This window comes from Fukomys damarensis, unplaced genomic scaffold (genome assembly GCF_012274545.1).
Source record: "Fukomys damarensis isolate Sample0158 unplaced genomic scaffold, DMR_v1.0_HiC HiC_scaffold_15, whole genome shotgun sequence".
In the NCBI taxonomy this organism is placed as follows: domain Eukaryota; kingdom Metazoa; phylum Chordata; class Mammalia; order Rodentia; family Bathyergidae; genus Fukomys; species Fukomys damarensis.
This window is the reverse complement of record NW_022900927.1, coordinates 29,787,354-29,808,722: the sequence shown is the minus strand read 5'-3', so window position 1 is coordinate 29,808,722 and position 21,369 is coordinate 29,787,354. Positions and strand designations below refer to the sequence as shown.

Below are 21,369 nucleotides of genomic sequence, written 5' to 3'. Positions count from 1 at the left end.
AAATAAATATATATATATATATATATATTATTGTCCATTTCTGCTCAACTGCCTGAATATCTTACTCAGTTTCATGTAGTGATTTAATATTCTATCTATATGAAGTTCAGACAGACAGACCCCAGATAAGAACATCATTCACTTGTTTTCATGTGCTTCTGGGAGGCAGGACACCACATATCCCAGTGTTTTGCCCAATGAGACAGCTAAGAAAACAGGGCATGGTCATTTGGAGCACTACACACATTCCTCCTCATCTGCAAAGGTCATAAGGACATGGCCCACCAAACCACTGTGTGTGCAGGTACACAGAAAAAGCGAAATTTGCTGAAAACTTCAATCACACAAGTTTCTTGCTTGTTTTTGCAGGAGTAGGGATTGAAGCCAGAGCCTCGTGCACGCTAGACATGTACTCTAGTGCTGAGCTACATCCTCAGCCCTTTTTATTTTGAGGTAGGGTCTTGCTAAGTCCCTCAGGCTGACCTCAAACTCACGATCCTCCTGCCTCAGCCAAGCAAGTAGCTAAGATGATAGGCATATACCACTCTGACTGGCCAAAGTATTCTTCTGTCTCCTAAAGGGCATTAAAATCAAGGTCTTTTCCCCTCCTCCAAATTAAAGCTATCCTTCTGTGCACATCACCAAATCCTCAACACACACAGGTGCCTCTAAGCTCTCAGAACACGACACCTAGCTAGGAAATGCTGAGTTCCTTCCATGATCATCATGGCTTCCTAAATGTGTCCCTGGGCCCTGACACAACATGGCACAGATACACCTACCTATCAGTCTTCCCTCTGCTGATGAGGACAAAGATGAACAGAAACAGAGACCACTTTCATGTTAGCACAGCAGCATACCTTGGTCTTCCCTGTGACAACGCTTATAAAGTGCAAACTTGGCAGGGCTCTCCGTCACAAGAAATTTTTTGAGCAGGGCCTCGATGACTTCCCCAACAGTGTTTGTGCTGCTGATATGAAGTGTGTTCATACAGCCATTGCTACCAGGAGACATCTGTGGAGGTTTGCAGAGTTCCATCTGCACTTTAATGAAGCCAGTGTAAATCCCATTTGAATTCTGAAGAAGCAAAGAAAAGCCACTCTCAGCTAGTTGGCTAGGGGCATTTTAGGGAAGGGGGGCAACAAAGGCAAACAGGAAGTGAACCACTCTTTCTCTTTTCACTTAGAGCTTCACTGAAGATTGCCCTGAGGGAGAGAGGTTTGCAGTTCCATCTGCACTTTAATGAAGCCAGTGTAAATCCCATTTGAATTCTGAAGAAGCAAAGAAAAGCCACTCTCAGCTAGTTGGCTAGGGGCATTTTAGGGAAGGGGGGCAACAAAGGCAAACAGGAAGTGAACCACTCTTTCTCTTTTCACTTAGAGCTTCACTGAAGATTGCCCTGAGGGAGTGACCTTAAAGGGAAGTGAAGGTAGTGGTAAAGCACTTGGTGGGGGGTCGGGTCTGCAGGCAACTGAAGGCTCCTTCTGTCTTTAAGCACACTGTCCCAAGACTTGGGCCTGCATAGCTTGTAGGAAAAGTCAGCACCCCTGAGGTTACAGCCCTACTGGCCAAACTGCATGAAAGCTTAAGGGTATGTCTAGGCTCAGTGCTCAAAGAAAGAAACCAACATCCCCAACTGATAACTAGCTATACACAAAATAGGAAGGTTAAAAAAAAACAGGACAAAAATACCTCAGTCAACAAGTTGACACTAAGAAAACAGGGTGCTTTGATTCCTAGTGGCTATGAATACGAGAATCTAAATCCTGCTTAGACATTGTTATGTGTCATATTTATTACACAGCATGGGATGCACTGCAAGTATCCTAAGCAGTAATGTTTTCAAAATTATTGTTATTAGTACATATTTACCATCAAAGATCACATTTATCATGGGGAATTTGTACCTATACATAATATATAAGCAGCAATATTTTTTAAACAAATTCAAGTTACTATATGAACTATAGATATTACAAACACTTGTCTTAATTATGATAGAATTACCGCCCCCCTTTTTCTTTCTTTTATACTGCGGATTGAACTCAGGACCTTGCGCTTGCCAGGCAGGTGGCAGCACCACTGAGCTAAATCGCTGGCCCCAAATTACTATTTTTTGGTTGCCACAACAGTAATGATGCTCTTATTTTCACTTTATTTAGAAAAGAAATTATTAGCATGTTTTATTAAAATTAGCCATCAGGTATTGCCATATAAATATCAGTTCAAGTAAGGTTTTAAAAACTTCCTTTATGGCCAGGGATTTAGCTCAGTGGTTCTGCTACCTGCCTCACAAGCACAAGGACACAAGTTCAATCCCCGGTACCAAAAACTTCCTTTATGGTCCATTTTTCCCCCTTCCAAGTGATCAATTTCCAATATAAATTCCCATTTTCCTTCTTGTAATAGAGTAAATAATGTACAGCACTTAAAACTTTTCATCTTTAAAACAATATGGAAATTTTCTTCTGTTTTACTCTCCAAAGGGAAAGAAATAAAAAATTATGGCAAGTGGAGTTTTCCCCCATGGATGAAAAATGTTTTTGAAAAAGAAGCATCACTGTTGGAATAATGAAGGACACTCTTGGGACCATTTTATTCTCTCCTGCTTAGGCACTGTTCCACTGAGGAGACACCTTTGCCATAGGTGTTTGTATCTTCTATCTCATCCAGAAGGGTCCGATTCATCTGGGCCTACCCTAAACAGACCACCCTTGTCCTTTTCCAAGCTCTGTGAGTCCACAGGACCTGAGGTCCTAGAAAGGAGTACCAGGGGAAGGCAGAAGCTTTTGGAAGGACACCAAATGGGTGGACAACTGAGTGTGAGCCGATGTCAGTTCAGTTTCAAGTGTTGCTGTCAGCTTTTTTCCCTGTCACCAAGCACTGACACCCTACCGCTTCAAACAGTGCAGTACAGTGGTATGTAAATGCCTGTTACAACAATACGTGGGAAGCTGAAGATTATGTGCCTCATCTTACAGTGGTGACCAGTGTAATATAGTTCAACTATACTCCAATCCATGGGCATAAAATCATCCTGCTACTTCCACACTTACTTGGCACGAGAGATGGAACATTATCTGGGGTCTTGTCAGAATCTGGGTTGTCATGTATATGTTAGGAAATAATCCTTTAAAGAAGAAAGGTTGCAAAATTTCTAAAATAAAATTTTAATGTGTTTCATTTTTTAAAGCTTACCTAACAAGAAATTTCAAAGATATTTCAAAAGACAGATTTTACCTGAAAGCTGCAGAAATATTCTATTTTCCTGCTCTGCATTATCTTAGCCACTAAACTTCTGCAAATGTTATTCAGACACTGTAAAATATACAGATTATACCATTAACAACTTATATCCATCTTTTGATGAGTGTCAGCCTGAACAGTATTCCACAACTTCCATTTGTCTTTTGAAGGATGTCATCCTAAACAGTACTAAGGTACTTACCAGGGTCATCTTCAACTTGTCTGTGACAGCTAAATTGTATTTCTGAACTTTCTCTTTGATTTCCTCTTTGCTGAGGTAATTGTAAGTTTCCTTCTCTTTCTCTACATCCTAGAAGAAAAACAAATAGTGCCACGCATGAGCAATCAATCATAGGAAAAAAATGAAGGTAACCCAGGATTTTTACGTCCCACACCTAAGTAAGCAGATACACTTTACCTTGAAACACACACACACACACACACACACACACACACACACACCCCCACCACCAACACCACCACCTACAAACTTATAAGCTACAGCAAATTCCTCAGACTACAGTCTTCCTAAGGTATACATTAATTAAGACTAATTTGTCAGCAACCAAAAGCAATGGTTCACTAAGTATTATTGTGAGAAACTGTCATTACTAAATCTCCCTTCTGCAAAAAACATCCCTCCCCAGAATACCTCCTGGATTGGCCATTTCTACTTTAAACAACGAAAGGGGGCAGGGTCTTGCTACATAGTTCAGGTGATTCTCCTGCCTCAGGCTCCTGAGTGCTGAGTTTATAGATGTGTGCTACCATCCCTCACTTTACTTTGATCCATAAAGGTACATACCAAAAGCCTCTCTTTAGCAAATGCTATTAACATTATGGTATTTACAGCTTTCTAATATTTATCAGCAAAAAGTACAGTAATTAAAAAGTATTAATTGAGCAGCACTAATCACTGACCTCTTAAACTAAAAACAAGCACTAGAGGGTAATTTATCTTCCCTACCAATCCCTATGCCAAGACACAAGTAGCCAGACTTCCTCTACCCACCCATTCCTACCACTCCTCCAGTCTCATGCCACCTTGGCCTCCTCACACCCGGAAGGAAATTACTGGTTAAATTCTCTCATCACTATAAAGTTCTCCTTAAAATATTATTGTCTGAAGGAGAACCACGCCTGCTCCCGACCCAGCTGCCATCGCTCAAGCGCCGGGAAGGTAGGCCTGGCCCCGATCCACCGCGGGAAGGAGAACCACGCCTGCTCCCGACCCAGCCGCCATTGCTCAAGCGCAGGGAAGGTAGCCGCACGGGCGCCCCTGAACCCCCATAATCCCCGCCCCCATACTCTCAGACCTCCTGACTGACTGTGCAAGTCGTTGGACCCACTCTGCAAAGACAGAGGTGGTCATCAAGGGTATTTTTCTGAGTTCCCAACTTTTAACATCTTTAAAGAAAGGGCGTGGGAAACCTGTAATAGAAACGCTGCAGAGTTCAACCATTCAGAAGGACGGGAAACTCAATCTGGGCCTTGCAGACCGAGGTCAGTCAGCATCATGGGGTTTCGCAAGCAGGTAACTGAGATCAGGGGTCTTGCATCCTCGCTCTGTCTGAGGCATTAAATGGTAAATATACTATATTGAAAAGTTTGTTCACTGCAGACATGTTCTGGACTGCTTCTTGATTTCAATTTAATTCAAATGATTTAAGGGTGATAGACTAGTGACTACCACAGGTGGTCAGTGTCCAAGTTGTGCTTGATCTTAATGTGTTGCTGATTGTATCAGTTGGGGTAAAGCATTGCCGTTGATTTGATGAGCTGTTTTCTCTGATGTTATGAAGATGAGAATGTCTGTGGGTCGTTAGAGACACAGAAGCTAGGGTGCAACTATATCAGGAAGATTTGGGTGATAATCCAGAGATTAAACCAAGGACAGTCCGACAACAAAAATTAAAATGAGAAAACACTTAAGCAAGACACAAGGACAGACTTCCAGTTCACCAATGGCAAACAGTAGGGCAAATGAGGATGAAAAGGCCGATAGTGAACCACCAGGACACCCTGAACTCAAAGCACAGGAAGTAACAAAACAGATCAATCAGGCTCTAGAAAAATTCAAAACAGAAATAATTTCCCAGATAACCATAGAGATAGTGAGCAAAATGGAAGTCGTGATTCGAGACTCTAGAGCAGAAACTGACAAAAAAATAGATGAGCTCAGGACCATGATAGAAGCCATGAAGGCCCAGCATAAGAAAGAAATGGAAAAAATAAACGCCCAACATAGGAAAGAAATGGAATCCATAAAACAGATTCAAACAGATATCCAGGAGATTAAACACTCTATTGAAAGTGTACGCAACAGAATAAAAGAATGCGAAGATAGGCTCTCAGATATAGAAGATAAGATTGCAGTCAGTGACCATGAAAAGAGAGGTCTCTTAAAAACAGTAAGAGATCATGAGAAATCGATCCAACAACTCCTAGATGATGCAAAGAAGAATAACATAAGACTGATAGGAATACATGAAGTAGCAGGAGAAAATACAAATGACTTAAAAAAGCTGTTTGCAGAATTAATGACAGAAAACTTCCCAAACAGAGGGGAAGAATTTGACATTCAGATAACTGAGGCATATAGGACCCCAACTAGCTACAATCAAAAAAAATCTACACCTAGACATATAATAATCAAGATCCCAGAAACCCAACAGAAGAACAAAATACTACAAGCAGTAAGAGAAAAGAAACAAATCACATACAAAGGAAAGCCCATCAGAATCACAGCAGACTTTTCAACACAAACCCTTGGGGCAAGGAGAGCCTGGAATGAGATATTTCAAGTACTAAAAGAGAACAACCTCCAACCTAGACTGATGTATCCAGCAAAACTCTCTTTCAAAATGGATGGGGAAATAAGACACTTCCACGACAAAGAACACCTGAGAAACTACATGAATACCAAACCAGCACTACAAGCAATTCTAAACAAGATCCTAGAAAAAGACAATGAAGGCAACAACACCATGAGGCCCAACAGAGCAAATCAAATAGGCAAGGCAAGAAATTAAAAGGAGAAGGTGAAAAAGTAAAAAGAGTCAACAAAAGGCCAATAACATGTCAATAATAAGTCAGTACATATCAGTTATAACCAGCAATGTCAATGGCCTCAACTCACCAATCAAGAGAAATAGACTGGCAAAATGGAATAAGAAGCAAAATCCAACAATATGTTGTATACAAGAAACACACCTAGTGCAAAAAGAAGCCCATAGACTGAAAGTGAAAAGATAGAAAACAATTCTCCATGTGACAGGAGCCCAGAAAAAAACAGGGGTAGCAATCTTATTTGCAGACAAAGTAAATTTCAAACCAAAACTGAATCTAGTATTATTGATGTAGGACAGTACTGTATCATACCTCTATGAATGTAAAATATCTAGTACCTGCTTTATGATACATAGTAGGGACCGTGCTTTATCAGAGCTACATTTAATGATATTACTCTAGAATGTTCTCTTTCCAGATGATGATTAAGAGGCTAATAGAAAAAATGGTGCCAGGTACCACAACAGCAACAGAACTTTGCTGTTGTCTGGATATTATTCTTTTCTTTTTTTTTTTTTTTTTAATGGAATGTGCTGAATGTCTATAATTTTGTTCAGATGACTGCAGAACCTGGAAAAGCTGTTGCTGCTATCGATGCATAACATACTATTATTAGTCCTTTTATATAAATATATATATATATATATATATATATATATATATATATATATATATATATATATATATATATATATATATATATATATATATATATATATATATATATATATATATATATATATATATATATATATATATATATATATATATATATATATATATATATATATATATATATATATATATATATATATATATATATATATATATATATATATATATATATATATATATATATATATATATATATATATATATATATATATATATATATATATATATATATATATATATATATATATATATATATATATATATATATATATATATATATATATATATATATATATATATATATATATATATATATATATATATATATATATATATATATATATATATATATATATATATATATATATACACACACACACACACACACACACACACACACACATATATAAATTGAATTTTGGGAAACTTTAACGGTGCTGCCAACTTTGGAAAAAGTCATCCCAATTTACTGTGTTGAGTTGGCATTGTACAGAAATGGACAACCATATTGGCCTAGAAATGTTAATTTATTTTTATTTTATTTTTTCCATGTGTAAAGGGGTAACACATCGTACTAAATATGTAAGGTCATATCTACGTAGGTGTGATTACAGAAACTAATAAAGTATTCTCTAAGTAATGAAAAAAAGAATAAGATAAGACTATAAGAGCGAGAAGCAATTTAAATATGTTCAGGGACCATTTTCCTCTCCAGAATTAAGGATTATTTTGATGTTACATCATTGCCTTTTCTCTTTTACTTTCCTTTTTAGTTTTATTTTAGGATTCCCTATTTTTAATGTTCATACAGAGATTTCTTTAACTGAAATACCGAATAGTTTCTTTGGTGTGGAAAACTATAATAGTACACAGGATCCTAATGAGATAATTAATAACGTGAAATAGGAAGTAAAGGGCTAAAGGTGTAGGGAAAGTGGGAAGGGTGGGGGAAAGGTAATAAGGGAGAGGAAAAAAATATGAGAAACTGAAAAAATGGAAATAAAGTGTTTGTAAATGGAGAGGGGAGGAGGGGGTGAAGGGAGGGCAGGGACAAGGGGGAAAATGAGAATCAAGACCTATTATGCAAAGGTACAGAATCCCAATGATGAATGTAATTGTATTGTATACCTAGATTGTACCAATAACCACAATAAAAAGAAAAAAAAATTATTGTCTAATGAGCTCAATAGTGCGTGGCATTATGAAGTAGATAAATGTGATCACAAATGGCCAAACTGCAGTATTTTGTGATGCCAACAGTCACATATACAAGGCACCAAACTTGTATCATTTAACTCTTCCAACAACCCAGAGTAGGCACTATTAATGAAATTTCCAAATGAGATCAAGTTAGGCAGTAAATTAACCTGCCAAAATAAACTTAACTGCTCAGTGGAAACGATGGAGCTTACCTGAAGTCTGAGCCCAAAGCCCAACTCTGGTGACTCCAACCATGTATGAAGACCTCTCAGCAACTCCACATGGTTGGACTCACTAAAGCCTCTCAAATGAGCTGATTAGCAGCCCCATGTCACAGAAAAGAACAGGAGATTTACAAGAGGTCAAAAAGCTTGTTAAAGACAACCCCACCAGCCACCGGACCATGCCTCATTTTGATCCATGTCCTCTATATTGTTTCTATTAAATTGAATAGGTCTCCAAGACTCTGGTGTGGGTAAACATTTGGGGTTCTTATTTGTTTTCTTCAGATAGGGTTCACTATATAACTAGACTGGCCTCAAACTCCTTGATCCTTTTGCTTCAGCCTCCTGCCCGCAGGGATAATAGTAATGTGCCACCCTGCCACCTGATGTGGGTAAACATTAAAGACTTAAAAGTCTGCATAATCAGATTCAAACCTATATAGCAACCTAGAAAAGAAGGACCTAAAAATGCTCCAGACTAAGGAAGAGCATAGGCCTTTTCCAGCCAGGCCCAGCACACTATCCTCACAGCTGGATATTCTCCAAGCAGGCATTTGTTCACATCTACTCGCTGTGAACTCCTGTTATAAATACACCAGGAATGGCCATTACAGAACTTGCAGGAATGCCATACAGAGTATGAAATGGCTCTTGAGGCACTCAAGTCTCAAGTTCTTTGATCTGAGACCCGGGGTGGGGGTGGGGTTGCTGCTGACTATAAACCATCTCAGCATTTGCAATTTCAGTAGCACTGTCCCCTGGAGGTCTGATGGGTCAGTGTGTCTGGTCCTGGTGAACAGAAGCAGACAGTGTGCTCTTTCCCTTGCTTTGGGGCAGGTCTCCAAGCCCCTTAAAAGTACTCCCTTGGCCAATGCAAAACACCAAAGCAATCTTATTTTTGGTTTTACTTGTTAAGAGATAAAAAAGCTTCAGATTAAAATAACTTCAAATTATCACTTCAGTGACTATCTCCAAGGAAATTTAAAACATGTTCCACATCTCTGCTTGCTCTTTTTCTGGTCCACAATGAGCTGGCTACCAGCTTTTCCTCTGCTTCCCCTCTCCCTGACTGAGGATGGAACGCAGGAGCACTCTACTTACTGAGATACATCCCCGGCCCTTTTTATTTTCATTTTGAGACAGTCTCCGTAAATTACCCAGGTGGGCTTCAAACCTGTGATCCTTCTGCCTCAGCCTCTACATTCATTCTCATCTATTAATTGGTCAGTTGTTCCTCGGTATCTACAGAGTATTGTTTCCAGGGTTCCCAAAAGATACCAAAACTCCTGGATGCTCAAATCCCTTACATTTACATAAATTGTTGTTTTTCATATAATCTATGCACATCATGCAGTCCACTCTAAATCATTTCTAGTTTATAGTATCTAATGCAATGTAAATGCTATGTACATAATTGTTACACTGTATTGTTTAGTTGGTTTTTTTTGTTGTTGTTGTTGTTATTTTGGGGGTTTTGTTTTGTTTTGGTACCAGGGATCGAACTCAGGTCCTTGAGCTTGCAAGGCAGGAGGCGGAACCACTGAGCTAAATTCCTAGCCCTGTTACACTGTACTGTTTAAGTAATAATGACAATAAAAATGTGCACATATTAAAATACAGATTCAACTGGTTGGCTGAATCCACAGACACTGATTCCTCAGGGGAGACTGTACTAAAAAGTGACCTACAAAGTCTCAGTGTGGAATGAGAAGTTGGCCAGGAAAAGGGTGTTGTGAAAAGTACATTTGGTCTAGTAAGACCTGGCTCTGACCCCTAGTCTATCACCAGCTCACCCGGGCTCCAGGATTACTAATTTTTCTGAACCTGTTCCATCACTTCTCAAATGAAGAGACTGTGTTTTCTGACCTAAATGAATCTGACTGCAAAGATCTAATGCTGCTTTCCCTGGCATAACCAAAATGGCAAAGCTTTTCCACAGGCTCATCATTAAAAGCTCACCCACCAAAGGCCAACTACAGATATACAGTCGCATACATAACATCCTAGGCTAGGGGCTTGATGAAAGTGAACATTCCAGGAGTCAGAAGCAAGGGAAGAGAGGTAAAAGAAGTGATTAAAAGCAAAGAGAAAGGTTAATGAGTAAGGCTGGGCTTACTTTTTTTTTTTTTTTTTTTTTTTTTTTTTCGGAGGGCACCCATTCTAGGCTCCCTCCTGTCAGCAGGCCACCGGCGGCAGTCCAGAAAGCTAGAGGATCAAAAGAGCAAGCCAGTCTGAAAGAGCTATGCCCCTGGATCACCCACATGTACGCACATCAGATACTCTCATGTAGCAATTATCTTTCCTTCTCAGAGATTAAAAACCAAGGGAACTGCAGGGAGCTGTAACAGAAGAGAGTGGGACTCAAAGATCTCCAAGAGCCAGGTGTGGTGGCGGCGCATGCCTGTAATCCCAGCACTCGGGAGGCTGAGCCAGGAGGATCGCTGTGAGTTTGAGACCAGCCTGGGCTACACAGTGAGTGCCTGTCTCAAAAAACCAAAAAGAAAAAAGAAAAAAAGAAAAAAAAAAAAAAGGAGAGCGATCTCCAAGATTCCAAGATCCCTTATAGGCTAAACATCTCATTATTGAAAGATTAACCAGAAAATAAACCCCAGAAAAGCAGCTAAATGCTCAAATGGCTATGAAGCTGTGTTTTTAGGTCAACTTATGAGCAGCTGTATGTTCATTCAGCATTGTGCCCAGTACACGCCTAAGCATAGGGGGGCAGATTCCACACCACCTCACCGTAGCTAATGTCTATGTCTAGCACAGGCTGAGATGAGTGAGGGAAGCAAGGAAGAAATCGCTTCAACAGTGCTAAATTATACCGTTTCCTCAAATGGGGAGAAGTTATAAGCTCAAGCTCAGGCTGGGGTGTGGTTTCATTTAGTGTTTAAACCAGAGAAAGACCCCTAACTTGGAAAACCTGCAAATTGCTTAAACTTTTTAGGTTTTTGGGAGTGGTGGGGGAGGGTTACCAGGAATCAAACTCAGGTTCTTGTGCTTTCAAAGCAGGCAGTGGCACTAAACTTTTTAAAGAGAACCTTTTCTCAGAAGCTTACCTAGGGATATTTCCTCCTCCCTCCAAGCATGCTGAGTACTCACAAGAGCAGCAGCCTGGGTGTGGGCTGCACTGGCAGGAAGGAGGAGGAGAAGAAAAAGGAGCCCAGAGGGGCAAAGGAGGTACAACTCTCATGAAAAGGAAGAAGAGGGTTAAACAGTGGTGTGATGGGTGTGGCATGGGTAAAACACAGAGTGTAAACATGACTCTCCCTGCCCGGGCAGAAGAGGAAATGGCACGGGGTGCAGCAGCCTGTGAATGATGCATGGGTTGTTGCTCTTGGCAGTGGGGAGGTACTGAGACCACGCTTGAGAGTGTCTGCTTGGCAGGTTACAAATTATCTCTGTCTAAATCAATTTTGTTTTTGTATTCCCCAAACCTGAAGCTTCTGGGAAGGAGAGTTCTTCCAAGGGAAATTCTACCCCAGAAGTCCCTAGGGGCTTGGGCTTGTTCCCTGAGGGCTTGCTGGTTAGCTCCAGTACCTGGGTGGGGTCACATCGCTGCTTGTGCCATTGAACTTTCTCAGAAAGGGCACACTCCACCTCAGGGACCTGTCAGACTTTCTACAAACATACCCCTACAAGTCTAGGGAAAGGGTCTGCTAATTGCTTATGCTATTTAGGTTAACTCTTAGGAACTCTGAAACTCAAAATTAAAAATATGAAGCAATATAAAAACAAAATCCCCAACAAATACAGAGCAATTGGAAGTGACTTCAAAAGATGAGAATGTTCCTACTGCTGTCTAAAAAGCCTAGTGAAGGAATGTGGATTATGGTTCATTAGGACTAAAATTATGTCTACGCCATCTTCTAGCTGTGTGACCAATGGCAAGTTACTTAACCTCTCTAAGCCCTGGTTTTCTCATCTCTGTAAAAATGTGCACAATACTACTACTTTATACAACCGTGAGAAGATACCAACAGAAACCATTATTCACAATGTTCTCGGTGTCTAATCGTGCCAGGTTCTGAGACAGTTGTGGTTCCTGACTCTTGGCTGACAGCCAAGTAAAGTCTGACTTACTCCTGACATTATTCCCTTGTGTATGACTGAGTTTTTTCTTATTATTATTCTGCATCACAGACATCTTTAAAAATAAAGTAGGCTCAGGATGTATCTCAATGAGAGAGCACATGCCCAGGATGTAGCAGACTGAGTTAAATTCCCAGCACCTTTACAAAAAAGAAAAGAAAACAAGCTATTGATCCTTCTCCCAAGGCAGACAAACAGTGCAGATTTTTTAAGTGTATGCACACCAGAGGTGCAGCAGACACTCAATAAATGGTGCCATCAGCCCTCCCTGAAGATGTCACAAAGCTCTCACGTGACACCTGGCCAGGTTTAGGGTCCAGCCTATGTCAGTGGAGGAAGGAAAATTTACCAGGCCAAGAAGTGTTTTCTCTAGGACAGACTCTGAAATCACAAATTGCTACTTTTAATTTCATCTCCTGTCTTAGGAACAGGTAGCTGCTACCTGGGATGTCCCAAAAGACTAAGGTGCCCTGTGCAACACAGACCAAATACATTCTAGCCATACAGATGTACATAGAACAGAACACCAAGCACCCTTCAAACCAAAATAGTACATTTCTTATAGCAGTAGGCCTTTGCTGCAAATCCAACTCCCAGAAAGTGCTTCACGGTGTAGTCGTGTTCAGTCAAGCCTAAGTGCTGAATCCTTTACACATCTTCCTAGCAGACTTGCTCCAACAGAGATCCAAAAGGTACCATCAATGCACCCAAACAAGAAAGAAAACTTGGACAGCCATCTTTCTACTGAAATCAAGGAGGGTCCTCTTATATGTGGTCTGTGCTAAAGCTATATATTCAGTAAACAAAGAGCCAAAGATAAAACAGTTTGAAGGTTTACCTACTGACAACTTCTTTTGAAATTTTCTTTAAATTAAATGCTCCTGAACTAGATTAGCAGTATGATTAGCAGGACAAACAGAACTGTTCTGAGAAGTGCAAAGCCACAACCACAATGAAGAATATAGAAGGGGTCTAACTCAGAGCTAAACCTGCAAAGCCCTAAGATAGTCCTTCAGGGCTGAACCAAGTCTTATTTAACCCTAATGCACAGGTGACAGCTCAGTAGTTATATCCACTAACTTTCTTCACTTTCAGGACTACCTCTAACAGTTTAAAATAGGCACATGGCTCAGGGAGACCAGAAAGATTTCTTAAATAAGGCTCAGCACTACTGAAAGACACCAGGGCTATCCAACAGCATTTTCTGCAATGATGGAAATATACTGACTATGCTGTCTAGCAGCAGCCAAGAGTCACAAGTGCTTCTGAGCATCTGAAAGGAAGACCTGAAATTTAAACTTCATTAATTACTGCACTAGACTCTAATGGACATAGGTATAACTGAAGAAGGAAGGTAGGAAAGAGCAACAAGAAAACTGTGTAAAATAAGATGCTGAGGTGAAGACACCTGTTCATAGCAAACCTACTCCTGGAGGAAAGAATCAGAACAGCTGTTATGAGGTTGCTCAATGCTGCTGTTCATGACCTTAAAAGTACAGCATGCTGCCCACTGCTTTGCGAGTGCTGAAAACCCACGGGGGTGCTACGTCTGGAGACTTGGTGCTTATCTTGGTGTAGAGCCCTGGCTTGCTGATTCATCCTGGCCACTTTGCAGTTGGGATTGCTCCCAGGCCCGATGGGGATTTTTTTTTTTTTTTTAAATAGCAGGATATAGAACTGGTGCTCTAGTTCCATTTACATTAAGATTCTCTGACAGCCAAGGAAGGGGAAAAGAAGAATCTCAAAGCCTCCCCCGCCCAATACTCCTTGTTATCTCAGGGTAGGAAAGGTGGAAAACTGAGTCCACCTGGACAGGACAAGGGCATGGTACGCAGCCCTCCAGAACAGCGGGGAGCCACATTTCCCAAAGGGTGTTCCATGGATTAATCTTCCTAGATGTTCTGTGGACAAAAAGGGAGCCCTTCTCCTCCTCCTCTTTCAACCTCCAGACTCCCAGTACTCTTTGGAATGCTAAAGGATCTGACAAATCCTGCAGTTAAGAAACCAGTAAAAGCACACAGTAAAAAAAAAAAAACCAGACTCTTAATAATGTTACCAATGTGATGCTCATTGATTATAGAACAGGTTTGTTGTTTTTTTGTTTTATTTTTTGAGACAGGGTCTCACTATGTGGTTGAGACTGACTTGGAACTCACTATGTAGCCCAGGCTGGTCTCAAACTCACAGTGATCCTCCTGGCTCAGCCTCCTGAGCGCTGGGATTACAGGTGTGTTCCACCACAGCCGGTGAACAGGTATTTCTGGAGTCTCAGTAACTATTCACTTAGTGAAAGGATTCTCTATTCATTAGATTGCTAGAACATCTAAAGCCCCACTGTGGAACTAGAGGATCTTAGCAACCTTTGTGCCTAAGACTACTTGTTAAAAGCTAAGCAGATACCGGAGAGGAGTCTGGGGGGTAATACAGATGACTTCCAAAAGATGGACTACTAGAATAAAACTAAGCTGCAACTGTATCAGGATGGAGGTCTGTACTAGCCTTCTCTTACAAAGTCAACAAAGAAAAATAAGAGCAAGAACATACTTTAAAGGGGGGGGCTGCCATTAACTGCTATTTGTTTACTTTCCCAACCTGCTCCACCCCACCACACACCATACTCCACCCAGGAAGCTGCCTGCCCACAGCAGCCCCTATAGGGTGGAGCCTCTATGCCACTTATCAACACAGGTTCAGTATCCACAATGCCAGGCTACTCGTTCCCTTTGGCTTCTCTACTGCCCAAATATGTTATTGAATCTCTCGCTCTCAGAACACTGTGTTGGAACTAGTTCAGTGCTGGGTATAAAGGCCAGCTCCAGCCCAGTCAAATGCTTCTGTCTGGCAGAGGAATCCAGCTTTACAAGCCCACTCTTGCAATTCACCTTCCTTTGCATGTCTTATCAGTCTGCAGGAGGTCTGACGCTCACTTCTCAAAAGTGAATCTACAGAGGCATAGAAAAGGCCATTATAGTATCAGATACAATGTTTTTATACACTTCTGTTATCCATCAGGATCATCAAAGAACTAGTCTTCCAAAACATGCCCCATATCCTTGCTCACCCATGGCTTGTAAAGCAGGCACAGGCACAGAAAGTTAATAAGATTAATTGCACTTGTGATACGCACTAAAGGAGCTTCATCTGGGCTTTCTATGACCTCACTTTCTAAACCCCCAGGGTTACCACTCTGCCAATTCCCTATATGGCTGTACTTTCAAAACTGGGTGGTGTGCCAACAGTCAAACAGCCACTCATTTGTTTGGAGCCAGAAGACAAACTTGGAGGTGGACTCACCTCCCCAGAGGGCCCCAAGCTTGAGGGCCCAACCTCAAGACATACCAGATTACACCTAGACTCAGAAATCTCAGTTTGACATGTTTTCAAGGGGAGTCAATTAAGATGATTCTGGTTTCTGAAAGATGGATACATTTTCCAACTCAATTCAAATTTGAGGTGAGTGAAGGAATTGGGGGGGGAGGCGACTAGCGGTCTTAGGGCCATGCACGACCAAATACAGCCAATCAGCTGTGACAACCAGAAAAGGCGGTAGCCTGTGAATAAAGCCTCTCCTCTCCCCTTCAACCTCGTCCAGATGGAGGCAGCCGGGCTGCTTAGGTTTTCTCAATAGGGTGTGGCCACAAAGACTGGGCTTCCCTGATTATTAAGAGAGCACTGAACTAATTCCCTTTCAGCATAACTTCTTTTTCTTTTCTTTTGAGACAAAGCCTTGCTATGTAGTTCAGGCTGAATTTGAACCCACTACAGAGCCCAGGCTGGCCTCAAACTCATGGCAATCCTCCTGCCTCAGCCTCCCTGAATGCTGGATTACAGGTGTGTGCCACCATGCCTGGCCAAAATAAGTTTTCTAAGATTCTACTGCATCTAAAAACTACCTTAATCAGGTACCAAAAAGCAAGTCTATTTTAGGAAAAACTGGAAAAATTAATATGAGACTGCTGAAAGGCCAGGAAGGAAGACTCAGAAGACAATACCAGATGGTGACACGAGACCTGCCCCCATTTCTAGATTAAAGCATGTCCCAGGCCCTACGTGTCTCCCATCAGCCATACATTTCCCTCAGCTAAAAGCAATCACAACTGTAGCTCCAGAGCCAGACAGTCCACCAATTCAGGTTAGCGAAAGGAAACTGGAAGCTTTTACTAAGGGCAGAGTTTGGAGGTCAGGTGTCCCCTATCAAACCTTTGAACTCTGGTGATAAGGGGCGGTTCCGGGGAAAGGAAATGAACAGGCTCATTTGGAGGTGAGCCAGACAGGAAGCAGAAAGGAATGTTGCTGCAGCCAAGAAGGCAGGTGGGGCCCATCTGGGAAACACAGCAGGCTCCAGGTTGCTCAAACTCCACCAACAGCAGGAATCTGAAAGTTAAGGTCTGCTTTGCAAGCAAAAGCAGTGGCCACTTTGCCAACTGCCACCAAATGTGAAGAGAGAACACAGACTCTTAAGAAAATCAGCAATTTTTGTAGAGCAGTACTCCAAGAAAATCATGTGAAGCAAGCTTACCTGAAAGCTATTTGGTATCTTCCTCCTTACCTATGGTAAGTTTGTTGCCACTACATTAATCATTAATAAAATGAGCATTCTACCAACTTAAGAGTTTTTTCAGGCAACAGACATAAATGCAGATGACAACTTGTATGAAGTAAGAATTTCCAGGGAGAGTCACATTTAACTGCTTTAAGGCCTGGATTTGTAATTCTTACTAGAGCCTTACTAATGCACTTATTAATGTCAAAATACGTTTAGAAAGCTGGGTGTGGTGGCACATGCCTATAATCCCAGCACTTGGGAGGGTGAAGCAGGAAGATCAAACCACAAGTTGGAGGCCAGTTTGGGCTACACAGTAAGTTGAAGGCAAGTCTGGACTATATAGCCAGACTCTATATCTCAAAAACAAAAAAAACCCCACACTTTTATAGAGCTCCCTCAAACTATCCAAGGTCTATAAGCACCACAAAGAATAAGAAATCAGCAGTCTTTCTAAGCCAGATGTCCAAGTCATGAGCAGTTTTTCTTTTTGTTTGTTTTATGGTGATGCTTGGGATCGAATCCAGTGCCTCATGGGTGCAAGGCAAGAGCTCTGGGCTACAGCCCCAGTCCTGTGACACTGCCACCTGCTGTTCATAGGGCTGACAAATCTGAAAGATTGCAAAGGGCCAAGGAGTTGTTTCACATCATCCTTGTTCCCATTAATTTAATCCATCTCTTCACAACTTACATTCCTCTCAAGATGGCTCTTGTGGTAAGTCTGTTCCCGGCCCTTAAAAGACAGGGCTAATATTCCAAGTGCACAGGACCCCTTACTCCACAGGCAACACATAAAGAACAATGCAGCTATACCATATATTTTAAATACGGCCCAAGACAATTCCTCTTCATTCAATGTGGCCTAGGAAAGTCAATGGTTGGACATACCTTCCTTCTCCCTACCTTCCTAACCACAGCGGAAAAACTGTGGAATAATAAAAAGATAAGGCAAACTGGGTATGGTGGCACATCTGTAATTCCAGCACTTCGGGAGGCTGAAGCAAAATATCCCGAGCTCAAGCCCAGCCTGGGCATTTAGTGACTTAGTAAAACCCTATCTCAAAATAAAAAAATAAAAGAGGCTGGGATGAGGCTTGGTGCAAAGGCCCTGGGTTCAACCCCGGAATGCCCTCCATCAAGAAAAGGTAAAATGACTGGGTAAAAACAACGACTCCTCTCAGGAAAATGAGCACCTTCAAGAGCACTGTGCAACCAAGTTCTAAAGACACCCTTTTCCACAGAGATCCTCTCTCACTTCCTGCTTGGGTGCAGGTGGATGAGAAATGTGTAAGTCATAGAGGCATGTCGAGGACACAGGTGAGTCAGTCAGACAGCTGGTGTGAGACAGGCAGTGCTTGCAGACAGGCCTGAGAGGAGAAACCAGGGAAGCAGGATTTGGAGGGCAGGTGTGCCTGGTGACCTCACCGAACCCAGCCCAGGGCCCAGTGCCAGCCACAAAGCCTCACTGCCTTTGAGGGCTCAGGTACTGCCTAAATAAACTCTTCAACTCTATATTTAGCAGGAAAAAAGTCTTCTCAACTCTCCTCCCCTATTCCTTTATGGTCCCTCGAACACAGGTGGATGGAGCAGGATCAGCCAACCTAAGTCCCAGGAGGGAGCAGAGGTGGGCTTGTCATCACCACATTCCATACACCACACCCTTCAGGCCTGACCAAATTCCTACAAAATCCCTGGAATCAAGAACCACAGTTTTCCTTACAGTGCCAACAGGAAAATGGAGACCTAGGAAGGTTAATTTGCCTCTGTTAGTAGGGAGACAAGTAAGGTCTGTGTCCAAGACTGCCCAATTCAAAGCCGAAAAATCATGCAAGACAGGAGACCCAGGGAGGACACAGAAGGATCCTCTTGGCTGTCCAGGGCCAGCTGAATCAGAAAACTGTCTTTTTAGCATAAGGGAAATGGCTAAATGTATATCCAGTACAACAATATAAAGAAAAAGCAGTGCCTAAAAACTGAAAGGAAGTGTGCTGACTTGTGAGATTTGGAATGGTTTCTCTCTGTACACTCCCACTCCTCAAACTCTTTCTGTGCAACTTAATCAGGGAACAAAAGTAAAATCTGGGAGAGGAGAGAGGCTCTCATGTATAAAAAATAAAATAAATCACTCTGGAAACAAAAATAAATACAAAGCAATTCAGGACTTTGCTAGTATAACTAAATGCAACTTTCGTTTGTCAAGTGCAACCTCCCCAAATAGAGGCACCAACAAGGCAGTACCGTCTGTCTTCCTCACCCCCGACAGCCAAATGCACCTTGAGATCAACATACAGAAGGTGCCAGCCAGACAGCACGTGGAATACCCTTAGTAGAGATGACATGTGATCTGACAAATAAACAAAGCTTCCCTAGCCATTAAAAAACAAAAAACCTGCATCTGTATATACTATTACTAAGGACTGTCAAAAGGATAGGAGGGTTTTCAACACCACTCATCTGCTGACCAATTTATAAATAAAGTAAAAGCTACCCTCCAGCCGCCCTGGAAAGCGAGCTACCATTTTTTGGTTTGTTTGTTTTTTTTAATTCACAGGACTCTGCATTGTCTCTGTCATGCAGGAGTGTTTCCCTGTGTGACCTGAGGGTTCACACAACTCCAGCTCCTTTTCCTCCACAGTGGTGTGCACAGGAAGGCTAAGGCCCAGAGGAAGCCAGCTCCACCCTTCCTCAGCGCTAAGGGTCAGTGACCCAGCCAGCCCTCCCCACACTAAGATGGTCAGCCTTTCAAGGCAAGGGCTCTGGTATGGAGTCTGGACTGCAGACATGTTCAAAAGAAAAGCCTGATTAGCAGTGGAGGAAGGAAAAAAACTGAATTTAACAACTGTTGGCACAGGAGGTCTGAAACACTGGATCAAAGTTTCAGCTTCACAGGTTTACTTCACTCCAAGCTAAAGATCTGGACAGGAAGCAAGTGGCAGACACCAAAAGAGGAGGGTCAATACAGTATGAAACACAGGATGTGCACTGCTCAGGACCACATCCTCCTCCCCACATGTGCCCTCAGCTGACTCAAGTGTCCCTGAGGGCTGGGGAAGCGTTTCATCCAGAGCATCTAAGGAAGCACCAAGACAAGAAGGAAATGTTAAGAGTTTTAGACCTTCTGGACCACATCCCTCACACAAATACATGAAGATTTCTCACCTTATTTACTCTTTCACCAAAGCCATCAATTTCCTCCCTTAGGAACTAATTCACAGATTCTTCTAACACTGAAACAAAATTAACCTTTAAAACAGGCACTTATAGAATGTCCTAGGAAATAAATGAAACTATTTAGAGTAGACAAGTATTTGCTCTTCAAGGTTAAACAGGCCACACTGTTCGACTCTTGACTAAAAAATGAATTCAAAGTATGATCCAAGTTGTTCTAGGGTATATGCAAGATGTAAAATTTTTCAATTTAGAACATTATTTTCCTACAAACATTGTTTTCCTCCCAAAAAAGTTGCCATCCAAGTCCCACTGTTCTGAGACCTAACTCTCCAATCACCAAGTTTCCTGAGGCACCAAGCCAGAGTGATGAAAGAATAAAAGGATTGGAGACGGACTGGTCTAGAGGTTGGCTGGGTGACAGCCACACTCCTGGTTCTGAGGAGGTGGGGGGCCAAACACAGGTCTAGGGTCCAAACTGTTCAAAGTATACCTTATACAACCCTCTCAGGAGCCCCTGAGATAGAAAGTATAACTCCCTTGTACAGATCATAAACCTCGCCTAAAGTCACAGAGGAAGACTATGAAACTCCAAAACCATGCTTTCCCCCTTCCCTACTCTACCAAATGGCCTATGGAGCCCAGGGGAGAGGGAAAAAAATCTTTCTAGCCAGCTGGGTGAGTCCAGAATTGCTCCAGGTGTCATTTTCTTACCTAACAAGGAGAACTAAGAATCGGCAAGTTGGGGAGAAGAAAGTGGGTGTGCATGAACAGCCAGGCCCCTCCTCTGTCCTCTCACTGGGGCCTTCACTCTGCTCTGACCCTGTGGGGGCAGGAAGTGTGTCCCCCTGTACACTTCTGGAGATAGCCTCAGAAGGCCCCTCACCCACCAAGACAAGACACATTCTCTATATCAGCTTTATCTGTTATCCATGACAAAGGTTCACTTCCCCCACACCTGCCTTATCCTTGTTGTCTTCCTTAACTGAGGACATAAGACGAAATTTGGTCTTTCTTGTGTACCCCAACATCTGAGAGTGGGAAATTTTCTAAAAAATTCTTTTTTGGTACCAGGGATTGAACTCCGGTCCTTGCGCTTGCAAGGCAGGCCACCGAACCACTGAGCTAAATCAAATCCCCGGCCCTAAAAAA

The 21,369-nt window shown here is 41.9% G+C and overlaps 1 protein-coding gene across 1 annotated transcript in view; it reads right to left on the bottom strand.

Annotated features, from left to right (window-relative positions):
• Rassf3 (Ras association domain family member 3) overlaps positions 1 to 4,084 on the bottom strand; it is an 11,397-nt gene extending 7,313 nt beyond the window's left edge. Inside the window, exons 1-3 of the mRNA XM_010644818.3 lie at positions 4,052 to 4,084; positions 3,449 to 3,556; positions 861 to 1,077 (exon numbers count right to left, since the gene is read on the bottom strand). Coding sequence (XP_010643120.1) covers positions 861 to 1,077; positions 3,449 to 3,556; positions 4,052 to 4,084 — 358 coding nt within the window. The remainder of the gene's footprint in view (positions 1 to 860; positions 1,078 to 3,448; positions 3,557 to 4,051) is intronic.
• Between the last annotated feature and the right edge of the window lie 17,285 nt (positions 4,085 to 21,369).